The 12,013-nt window shown below is 47.9% G+C and overlaps 1 protein-coding gene across 1 annotated transcript in view; it reads left to right on the top strand.

Annotated features, from left to right (window-relative positions):
- Positions 1–12,013, top strand: part of OPLAH (5-oxoprolinase, ATP-hydrolysing) — a gene marked incomplete at its 3' end in the record, with an annotated part of 124,080 nt that overhangs the window by 41,266 nt on the left and 70,801 nt on the right. The window contains exon 8 of the mRNA XM_082257466.1: positions 1,339–1,477. Within this exon, the coding sequence (XP_082113592.1) occupies positions 1,339–1,477 (139 nt within the window). The remainder of the gene's footprint in view (positions 1–1,338; positions 1,478–12,013) is intronic.

The following is a 12,013-nucleotide window of genomic DNA, read 5'->3' as shown; positions in this document are numbered from 1 at the left end:
TGGTTTCCTCCAGACATGACGTTTGCCATTCAGGGCCAGGGAGTTCAATCTTTGTTTCATCAGAGCAGAGAATTTTGTTTCTCATGGTCTGAGGGTCCTTCAGGTGTCTTTTGGAAAACTCCAGGCGGGCTGTCATGTGACTTTTACTGAGAAGTGGCTTCCGTCTGGCCGCTCTACCATACAGGCCTGATTGGTGGAGGGCTGCAGAGATGGTTGTCCTTCTGGAAGGTTCTCCTCTCTCCACAGAGAAACGCTGGAGCTCTGTCAGAGTGACCATCGGGTTCTTGGTCACCTCCCTGACTAAGGCCCCCCTCCCCCGATCTCTGTTTGGCCGGGCGGCCGCTCTAGGAAGAGTCCTGGTGGTTCCAAACTTCTTCTATTTACAGATGATGGAGGCCACTGTGCTTATTGGGACCTTCAATGCTGCAGAAATGTTTCTGTACCCTTCCCCCGATCTGTGCCTCCATACAATCCTGTCTCCGAGGTCTACAGACAATTCCTTGGACTTCATGGCTTGGTTTGTGCTCTGACATGCACTGTTACCTGTGGGACCTTATATAGACAGGTGTGTGCCTTTCCAAATCATGTCCAATCAACTGAATTTACCACAGGTGTACTCCAAAACATCTCAAGGATGATCAGTGGAAACAGGATGCACCTGTGCTCAATTTTCAGTGTCACGGCAAAGACTGTGATACTTATGTACATGGGATTTTTTTATTTTTAATAAATTTGCAAAGATTTCAAAGAAACTTTTTTTTCCTTTTTCATTATTGGATATTGTTTGTAGACTTTTTAGGAAAATAATGAATTTAATCCATTTTGGAATAAGGCTGTAACATAACAAAATGCGGAAAAAGTGAAGCTCTGTGAATACTTTCCGGATGCTCTGTATCTCTCTAGGACATCATTACCAGGCTTGTAAAATCTTACTGGGGCAGTTGCTGGGAGGTGAGTTCCCATAGACGTAGGGGCACCCCAAGAACCACATATCCCAATAGACCTTTCCTCAGGCATGAAGGGAGGGACAGATAGGGGCAGCAAAGGGGTGAGGTTCTGTGATTGAACTGGCAGGCTACAATGCTACTTGAGATTTCGGTGTGATGTCAGAAGTAAGGAAGCATTTTCAAAGGGATAAAACATAGAGAAATGCGAATGTATTGCAGAGATGTACAGAATTTTGTATTTCTTAATTTATCCCAAACCTACACTTTTTAATTGATTTATCACTGTCTGAGTCCCCTTTGGAAAATAAAAATATTGCATATGTCCTGTTTGTGGGATCCTCTCTATAGTCACTGCTCCCCTCTTCTCTCCCTACCTTCCTCTGAATGGCAGGTACATCTACGGACGTCAGTCGATACGCCGGCGAGTATGAACACGTGTTTGAGGCCACGACGGCCGGAATCAGTATCCAGGCCCCACAGCTTGACATAAACACAGTGGCTGCAGGAGGAGGCTCCATGCTTTTCTTCAGGTAAGGGAATTCTACAATGTCCCATTTATTGAGGAAACAAAAACTGTCTTACACTTTTATCAAGTTCATCAGAATAAATTGTCTCTGCCCAGGCGCCGTCTTAGGGCAAAAGGGGAAGCTGCCCCGGTCTCAGTCCAGTGTTGCCAACCGCCAGTATTTTTACTGGCAGTCAGTAAAAAACGGACATTTTTCTACTGCCAGGAAAAGTTTGCAGGTAAAAAATATGGCTGTGACGCTTGGCTCGGAACTGCGCATGCACAGTTTCAGTCCTGGAGCCGGCAGACACCATCCAATTGCTTGCTACAGGGGGCGAGACCGTCAGTGCTGGTTGGACTGGAGTGGACTGAAGGGACCACCTTATATGGGGAAAGGCTGTCACTGTGACTCAGGAGGGGACGTGTCATGTTGGAGAGGTGTCATCATTATCTGTGCTGCTGCACACTGCTGTCAGTGTCACCGTGAGAATCAATTTCACTTGTGTGTGTGTCTCCCATTCTAATTTCCTGCCCTCCTGAGTCCTGTGAAAATGAAAAACAAATACTAGGGTGCACCGGCCTAGGGCATTATCCTCTAAAAAAGGTTTTATTGAATAAAAGGTATAAAAATACTCACAAACGAGTTCTTGGTACAATCATATCAAATGGGTATGTTGCCATCAGCATTAAGATCAAAAGAGTGTACCGTCCTCTGAGGCTGGAAAAGCTTACACGTTTCGAGGCTTAGCCTCTTCCTCAGAGCCTTGTCCCTGAGCTACCTACTTACTATATCCAAAATAAAATATTTTTTTTTGCCTTGATATCTACCTTAAATCACATTGCTAATTGCATATTGTACTTGTTTGTAGCCTAAATACTGAAATTGGCACTTAAAACTGTAATTTTGGAACTTTTGGAAATGCCAGTAAAAACTTGGCTGTGCCAGTAAATTTTGAGTGTTGTGTCTGTCTATTGGTCAGTAATTTCTACAGCTAAGTCAAGAAATGTATTCCTCTCATGGTGCCACTCCATAGTGAATTTGAGATTGTACGGATTTGTCGTTGGTTCACTCATAAATAAATGAATTTCCTCCGGGGTTCCTGTCCAGAGTATAAAAACATCATCGATATACCTGTGCTACGACTGTACCCTGGACAGACTTACTGATGACAAGGCAACCTACCAGATTGCCTTTCAATCTGGTAGGTTGGCAACTCTGGCCCAGTCATTGTTTTGGGGCCCAAGGCAACTTTTCCTTGAGATCGCACCTGCAAGTAAGTGATAAGTGGATTCGGGAAGGCCCATGAAAATGTTTGCCCAGGGTCCAATCGATATTAAAGACAGCCCTGTCTCCACCACTAGACCTCTGCAGTCCATAGATTAATGTTTGTAGAAGCGTGCCCCTGTGTTCATTTCAAGTTCTATCACTGTTTAGGTCAATCAAAATGATTAAATCCGAAAACAACTGAATATCCGTAACTTCTCTCCCGATCAATTTAGACTACATAGATCAGATTCAATCAAACTGATTTGATTGGCCAGGGTGGAAAATGATCAATCATTTTGCATTGATCAATACCTAGTCCATGAATATGATCTTATTTCAGCCAATCAGATGAGGTTACATGGTAGAAACAGAGATTTGATCGATGACTTACAATTGTTGATCTTAACCATCAATCAAAATCCTCTTCCCAGTGTGGCAGATCAATTTGAGTGGGTTAACCACTGTAGCGGGGTTAAACATGCCTAAAGACACTGTTTGATATGTGGGAAGGAACTAGGCTCCCTCTAGTGGTAGCTGCATGGAATTTCCCGGGCTGTGACTTCCTTTTCACAAGATGAAGAAACTACATCTCCCAGGCTGCTTTGCAAGATCCAGGGTGCACGGCTGCACCGCACGGCACTATGGGGGAGGTTATTTAAAGGAAGAGAGAAGCGCGCGAAGGGGGGCCTTTCTGCGCTGGACTCTGAGGAACCAGCGAGCGAGAGTGAAGGACTGACACTGGATATTGGGCCAGAGCCTTTTAGCCTGGAGGGACGACGTGGAACCGTCCCATCTCAAGCACGAGGCACATTCCTGGAGGTCATACTGCTGTTTGCCGAGACCGGAAGTCATCCGCCAGAAGGACCCCGCGCGGCTGGCATATAGCCAAAGGACTGAGACCGCAGTGGAAGCGCGCGAAGGAGAAACTTCTGTTGGTGAGAGGGCACATGCCCAATAACTGACTTTATCTGCTGAAGAGACAGTTTTATCTACAGATAGCGGTAGCGCAGCAGGAGGTGATAAAACCCCGGGGTTTATCACCATACTCTCTCAGGAGACTCATAGACAAACAATAAGGTCTGTAAAGGAGTCGCCAGAGGCTTATCTCTCTCGCAGAAGTTATTGCTCAGTTACGCAGACACCCTGCGGTGACAACTAACAGCTCGTTGTTTTCTCTCTCTTGATCTTTATTCCTAATCTGGATTACAAATGAGCTCTATTCAATAACCTTGCTAGCGAAGATCAACAAGAAAGAAGAGAACTCTGGGGGAGGGACTCAGATAGGCCCACCTACCTGGTACTGTGTCTAGCCTTAATGCAGGAGGAGTGTGGGGGTATTCTTTTACCTTTTTAAAGCTGTTTTAAATAACCTTTTATGGACTTGTATTGTATTGTATTGTATTGTATCTCCCCTATTCAATTTGATATATAGTAAACTAAGTTTGGTTAATTACAATCTTGTGCGTTGTTCCATTGTGTCACCCAGAAGGACTACTATTCAAGAAGGTAACAAGGTATTGTTGCATAGTGAAGTATTGTATTCCAACCTGTGTATCTATTTGATAGTCCAGTCCTATTCTGGGTCAGTTGTGCCTGAGGAGGGATCGAGCCAATTTGATTGGGTTGTTAGGCAGGGTGTAGACCCAATAATATAATCAGCAGCTCCTGCGGGGGTGGTGCTACACGTGGGGGCTCGTCCGGGATTTCTACAGTCCTGTAACACAACCCTCTCAGCCCCAGAATCCCCTCCCACACAGAAATGGATCCTGTCGCTGCTGCTGAGTGGTGCAAGGAAGAGAATGTCATAGTGGAAAATGGCCTGGTGGTTGAAATCAAGGGAGAAGCCTGGACTGAAGAAAAGCTCCTCCCTGTTTTAAGGGCACTATCCACAGACAGGAAATTCTGGGTGATTGACATAAAAACTGACACCACTGCCCCACACACGTATGCACTGTGTGAGTGGAGGAAAGGGGTCCCTGATTATTTCAATGGAAACAGTGTAAAAACTATTGACCAAACAGAACTTTTCCTGATACATCCAGGAGTTCCTACTGCGGGTCCCTCATCCACCACCCCTGGGGTATCCAGCCAAGAAAAAGGTGTCCAAGAAGGGCATCCTGAGTCATCACCTTTGTCGACTTTTAGCTCAGAACTGTGTGCTGTTCTTGGGGAGATTGTGGCAAAATGTAGCAGGGACTCCTCGAGCTATCTGATGACTGGATATAGGAAGCTCCGGACATTCTCTGGGAAACAGCCTGTGCCTTCAGCAGAAGATGGGTTCGAAGAGTGGCTAGATACCGCCACTCAGGCTTTGGAGGAATGGGAGGTACCAGAACAGCACAAGAAGCAGAGAATCACAGAGAGTTTAAGGGGACCTGCATTAGAGGCTGTACGTAATCTAAAGCTTAGCAAGAAGAACTGCACTGCACAGGATTATTTGGACATTCTGCAAGATGTGTTTGGTCGGACGGAGAACGCGGCTGAACTTCTCTACCAGTTGGACCACTGTTATCAAGAAGAGGGGGAGAAGTTGTCCGAATTCATTAAACGTCTGGATAGGATTATCCACCAGATTCTGTTAAAGAAAGGAATAGACCCCCGGAAAATAGATGAGACTCGTGCACGACAGGTTCTGAAAGGGGCTCAACCTTTAGATCCCATTGCCATACTGCTACGAACTCGTCAAGATGGCGGCATTCTAGAATACCCCGACCTGATTCGAATGGTCAGAGAGGAAGAGGTCATGTTGGACAACAAGAAGAAAAGTCGGCAGTTTGACTCAACTGCCCGGGTTGGAGTGATAAGTGTGGAAGAGGGTGACTCTCAAGTTGAACTCCTAAAGACCCAAGTGTCTCAGTTGATAGAAATGGTGTCCATCCTGACTGGTCAGGTATCCACTCTACCCAAGGGGAGTATATCGGAGAGGCCAGATGAACCTGTTAGTCTCAGCACAGATCCAGAGCCACGGCCTGCAAGATTGTTAACTTGTTTCAACTGCGGGGGAGTTGGGCATGTTAGAAGGGTATGTCCCAGCTCAGGAAAGGTTGCCACGAAACCTCGCGAGCCAGCGGGAAACTTCAGAGGACACCGGTGAAGGAGTCAATCGGGTGTCCGCCAGTCTTAAGGGACTCCAGAAGTGGTGCAGGATCAGGGAAACTGAGTCAGGGGGTCAGACCCAAATATAACACCCCCAGTTCTAGACTCCGGGTTACTGAGGGAAGGAAAGTCAATGCACACCGGGTTCAGCGGGGGCCCAGATCAAGGAAGAAAAAGGAGAAGAGGGCCAGGGTACAGAGAACTGAATCAGACAACAAGGCTACAGCAAGAGAATTCCCAACTAACTTGGTCGGGCCCTCCCCAGTGGTCTCGGTTCAGGTGGAAGGAATTTACACAAGAGCCCTCCTTGACACAGGGGCCCAGGTGACTCTTTTGTATAGAGACTTCTATGATAAATATCTTACCCATCTGCCTTTGCAGAAGTTGGAAGATCTGGAGATATGGGGTATTGGGACCCAAAGTTTTCCCTATGACGGGTATCTGCCAATCAAGTTGACCTTTGATCCATCAGTGGCTGGTGAAGCGGAAACCTTCGACACCTTAGCGGTGGTCTGTCCTCGTCCACCAGGGGCCAACAAAAGCTCTCTCATCGTAGGAACAAACACTGACCTGGTAAGGCGCCTTCTGATACAACTGGTCCAGGGACAAGATGCTCAGGCGCCAAGGATCCATCCCATGCTACGGCAGGCCTACCAACGATTAGTGTTGGAGCAAGAGACCCCCGCAGAAGGAGTTGGACGACTCTGGAAGCTGGATAGAGCAGAAAAGGTCTTACAGCCAGGAGAGGTGGCCTGTTTTAAGGCTTCTGTTAAACTCACATGGCAACAGCCGGGTCCCTTCATTATCTTTGAATCAGGTCAAAAGGAGAGACAGAGAGGGATAGAAGTGATCCCTGAGGTGATCCCTTTGAAGGTGTTACAGGAAAACCGTGGAAGGGTTTTAGTGAGTGTCAGAAACACCTCTATTACACCAGTGAAGGTACCGGCCAGAGTGCTCCTGGGCCAAGTCAACCCGGCTACCCCAGTTGCCCCCATTGATTTCAGAGAAAAGGAACAGGGTGAAGCGGTTATAGAGGAGCTCTGCTCTGGAAGCGCTGCCCTCCCACCGGAATGGGTGAAGAGGGCCAAGGCACAACTTGCTCGATGGAGGGAAATATTCTCTAAGGACGAGTTTGACGTGGGATGTGCCAGGAGCGCCACTCATAAGATCCGCCTGAGTGAGGACAAGCCTTTCAGGGAGAGAGTCCGGCGAGTCCCCTTAGGTGACTTAGAAGATCTACGTCAACAGCTGGCAGAGCTCAAAAAGATCGGGATTATCCGAGAATCCAGGAGCCCGTATGCTTCCCCGATAGTGGTAGTCCGGAAGAAAAATGGATCTTTGAGGCTTTGTATCGACTACCGAACGCTGAACAGAAGAACCATCCCAGACCAGTATACCACTCCTCGAATCGAAGATGCCCTACAGAGTCTGTCAGGGGCGAAGTGGTTCAGTGTGATGGACTTAAAGAGTGGGTATTATCAGATCCCCATGCACCCTGAAGATCGGGAGAAAACAGCCTTCATCACCCCTGTTGGGTTCTTTGAGTTCAATCGCATGCCTCAGGGGTTGTCCGGGGCCCCTGCTACCTTCCAGAGGCTGATGGAAAGGACCGTTGGAGATATGAACTTGATAGAGGTACTGGTATACTTGGATGATGTTATTGTGTTTGGCAGAACTTTGGAAGAACACGAGGAGAGGTTGGAAAAGGTCTTGAAGAGGCTACATGAAGAAGGTCTGAAACTTTCTCCTGAGAAGTGCCAATTCTATCAGTCCTCGGTCCATTACCTGGGCCATATCGTGTCTGGAGAAGGGGTGGCCACTGACCCGGACAAGCTGGATGCTGTTGCTTCCTGGCCCAGACCCACAAATGTGACCGAACTCCGGTCATTTTTGGGCTTTTGCTCCTATTACAGGAGGTTTGTGGAGGGGTTCGCCCAGATTGCCCGACCCCTAAATGAGCTCCTGAAGAATGAAGAAGATGATGTCCCTAAGTTGGTAAAGCCGGTGAAGTCCACCATGGGCCCCCGGAAGGCTAAGGAATCCATCCAGGATCAGTGGACCCCGGAATGCGAAGGGGCCTTTGTCCAGCTGAAGGAAACCCTAACCACTGCCCCTGTGTTGGCCTATGCGGACCCCACAAAACCATATGAACTGCATGTTGATGCCAGCCGAGATGGGCTGGGGGGGGTACTTTATCAGGAGCATGAGGGTCATCTGCGACCTGTTGCCTATGTGAGCAGAAGCCTACTGCCTGCTGAAAGGAATTATCCTACTCACAAACTTGAATTCTTGGCCTTGAAGTGGGCAGTGGTTGACAAATTGAAAGACTACCTGTACGGAGCTGAATTCATTGTCAAGACAGATAATAATCCCCTCACCTATCTGTTGACTACGGCCAAGCTGGATGCAACAGGACATCGATGGTTGGCTGCCCTCTCTAGCTTCAATTTTAGCCTGAAGTATCGGCCAGGAATCGGAAATAGGGATGCAGATGCCCTATCCAGAAGGTTGCATGTTCCACAGGAACCTGCGGAAGAATGGACTCATTTGGCTCCAGAAGGGGTGCGTGCCCTATATCAGGGAACTGAATTTCGATCCCGAGGAGGGTCAAGAGCAGAAGAGATTGGGGTTTCGGCTATCGGAGTACCCAAATGCTACTGCCAGGTGACCCAGGTTGAAGGGGAGGGTTTGCCCCGGCTGTCTAAAAGGGACTTGCGGAAGGAGCAGTTGGAAGACCCTTTGGGAAAACTTCTCTTGGAAGCCCTGGAGATCCAGAGCCCTGAGTTGCTTCTAACTGACTCCCCTCAGGGGGCCCGTCTGTTGCATAGAGAGTGGACCCGGTTACAGATCAGAGAAGGAGTGGCCTACCGGAGAGGTCCATCTGAAGATCTGGAGGAGAAGTGGCAACTGTTCTTACCAGCTAAATACAGAGAGGGAGTTCTGGCCGCTCTTCATGATAATCATGGCCATCTGGGGCCCGAAAGAACCTTTCAGCTTGTCAGGGACAGGTTCTACTGGCCTTGTATGAGGGCCGAAGTTGAAGGATACTGTCATTCTTGTGTCCGGTGTATACAGAGGAAGACTCTGCCACGTCAAGCAGCCCCAATGGGCCATCTACAAAGTCAGGGACCCATGGAGCTGGTGTGCATTGATTTCCTTTGCTTAGAGCCTGATCTGAGTGGCCAGGGGAATGTCCTTGTGGTAACAGACCATTTTACCAGATATGCTCAAGCATTCCCAACAAGGGATCAGAAGGCCTCAACGGTAGCCAAAGTTCTTGTAGAGAAGTTCTTTGTACATTATGGGTTACCACAGCGCCTCCATTCTGATCAGGGAAGGGACTTTGAAAGCAGACTGATCAAGAGACTGTTAGATATGTTAGGCATTCAAAAGACTAGAACCACTCCCTACCATCCACAGGGGGATGCCCAGCCTGAACGATTTAACAGGACTCTTTTGGATATGTTGGGGACTTTGAGCTCAGAGAAGAAACAGCATTGGGGCAGGCACGTAGCTGCCATTGTGCATGCCTACAACAGCACTGTCAGTGATGCTACTGGATATTCCCCTTATCGGCTGATGTTTGGAAGGGAGGCTCGGTTGCCAGTGGATTTGGCCTTTGGCATTTCGCCTGATCATACCTCTTCAGCATCGCATAGAGGATATGTGGACCGACTGCGGAAGAGTCTGAAAGCGGCCTATGACAAGGCTCAGGCCACATCTGATCAACGTGGACTGCGGAATAAAAAAAATTTCGACCTAAAAGTTCGGATCCATGACCTGCAACCAGGGGACAGGGTTTTGTTGAGAAACTTGGGTGTCCCGGGAAAACACAAGTTGGCAGACCGCTGGAAGTCCCAACCTTATGTTATCTGTAAGCAACTGCCAAACCTTCCTGTGTACCAAATTCGGCCTGAGGGAAGTGTGGGTCCATTGAAGGCTTGGCATCGGAACCATTTGCTGCCTCTCTCTGAAGCGGTTCGTATGCCCCCTGTGGAAGACTTGTCAGCGGCCCCTTCGACTTCTCGCCGGTCCAGACCAGTTACCAGATCTCAGACGATGCTCCCAGATGAGGGAGAGGGAAGTTCTCCATCTGAAGATTTGGAAGATGAAGAGGAGGTACCCGACTGGTTGTGGTCATCTCAGTTGCCAGAACCCACACCTGCCTCCCTGTCTTCGTCTGACTTGGCTGATAGAGGAGCCCTTCGGGCAGAAGCCCCTGAATTCATACCCTTTCATATGCTTCCAGAAGAAGCAGCTGAGGATGAAGATCCTGAGGAGGAGGTTGCACCCTTCTCTGAAGAAGAACTGACCTCTCTTGAACCATCAGGTGCCTCTGTGTTGGAACATGAGGAGGGGGACATGGAAGAATCCTCAGAAGTGCCTGATCCTAGTACCTCTGAGAGCATGCCTCCACGGGAACAGAGGGAAAGGAGAGTCATTCACCCACCTAAGAGACTGACCTATGATCAATTGGGTGAATGTTCGGAAGAAGCTGTTTTTATCTCCAAAAGGTCTCCTGACCAGCCTAGTTCCTCCACTGTAGATTTGGTGGGGGACAACCCTAGCTCACCACCAGGCACAACTGTACAAGCCACCCAAGTTTTGGGGGGTCTGTGAGAGATCATGAGAACAAAGTATTGAAGTAGAAAACGTTTGCATTTAAGTTTGTACATAAGGATATTGGGTTTGGCCATTATAATAAGCACAGTTTTTGATGTTCACAATTTGGTTTACTTTGTGAGTTAATGTTTGCGCACATTTTGTTGCTCTGACCTCACTATATGTTTTTTTCTCTTTCTCACCTTTTGATGTTTTTTTTTCAACACAAACTTTAAGATGTAAGTGTTTAAGAAATTGCAAAGGCACATGTGCTTTTTAAAGGAGCACTATATAAAAGCACTAGAAATCAGCACTATATTAACACTGTAGAAATCACTTATTTGCTTATTAATTGCACTTTATCGTTTTACTGTTGCACTGCTATTAGAATACAAAATTGGATATACTCAGATTGACTTATTTCAGCAAAATGTTAATGTTTTTGTTGTATAATGCCAACCTATGCACTAGGGTACATACTGTTGACCTCTTTGGGGACCAAAGTTTCTCAAGTTGGGGGAGTGTGTAGCGGGGTTAAACATGCCTAAAGACACTGTTTGATATGTGGGAAGGAACTAGGCTCCCTCTAGTGGTAGCTGCATGGAATTTCCCGGGCTGTGACTTCCTTTTCACAAGATGAAGAAACTACATCTCCCAGGCTGCTTTGCAAGATCCAGGGTGCACGGCTGCACCGCACGGCACTATGGGGGAGGTTATTTAAAGGAAGAGAGAAGCGCGCGAAGGGGGGCCTTTCTGCGCTGGACTCTGAGGAACCAGCGAGCGAGAGTGAAGGACTGACACTGGATATTGGGCCAGAGCCTTTTAGCCTGGAGGGACGACGTGGAACCGTCCCATCTCAAGCACGAGGCACATTCCTGGAGGTCATACTGCTGTTTGCCGAGACCGGAAGTCATCCGCCAGAAGGACCCCGCGCGGCTGGCATATAGCCAAAGGACTGAGACCGCAGTGGAAGCGCGCGAAGGAGAAACTTCTGTTGGTGAGAGGGCACATGCCCAATAACTGACTTTATCTGCTGAAGAGACAGTTTTATCTACAGATAGCGGTAGCGCAGCAGGAGGTGATAAAACCCCGGGGTTTATCACCATACTCTCTCAGGAGACTCATAGACAAACAATAAGGTCTGTAAAGGAGTCGCCAGAGGCTTATCTCTCTCGCAGAAGTTATTGCTCAGTTACGCAGACACCCTGCGGTGACAACTAACAGCTCGTTGTTTTCTCTCTCTTGATCTTTATTCCTAATCTGGATTACAAATGAGCTCTATTCAATAACCTTGCTAGCGAAGATCAACAAGAAAGAAGAGAACTCTGGGGGAGGGACTCAGATAGGCCCACCTACCTGGTACTGTGTCTAGCCTTAATGCAGGAGGAGTGTGGGGGTATTCTTTTACCTTTTTAACCACTTAAGCCCCGGAGGATTTGGCTGCTAAAGGACCAGGGGTTTTTTTGCGATTTTTTACTGCGTGACTTTAACGGACAATTGCGCGGTCGTGCGACGCTGTACCTAAACGAATTTGACGTCCTTTTTTTCCCACAAACAGAGCTTTCTTTTGGTGGTATTTGATCACCTGTGCGATTT

This window comes from Pelophylax lessonae, assembly GCF_965119305.1.
Source record: "Pelophylax lessonae genome assembly, chromosome: 5".
Lineage (NCBI taxonomy): Eukaryota > Metazoa > Chordata > Amphibia > Anura > Ranidae > Pelophylax > Pelophylax lessonae.
Note: the sequence above shows the minus strand (reverse complement) of the source record. Positions and strands in the feature narration are given on the sequence as shown.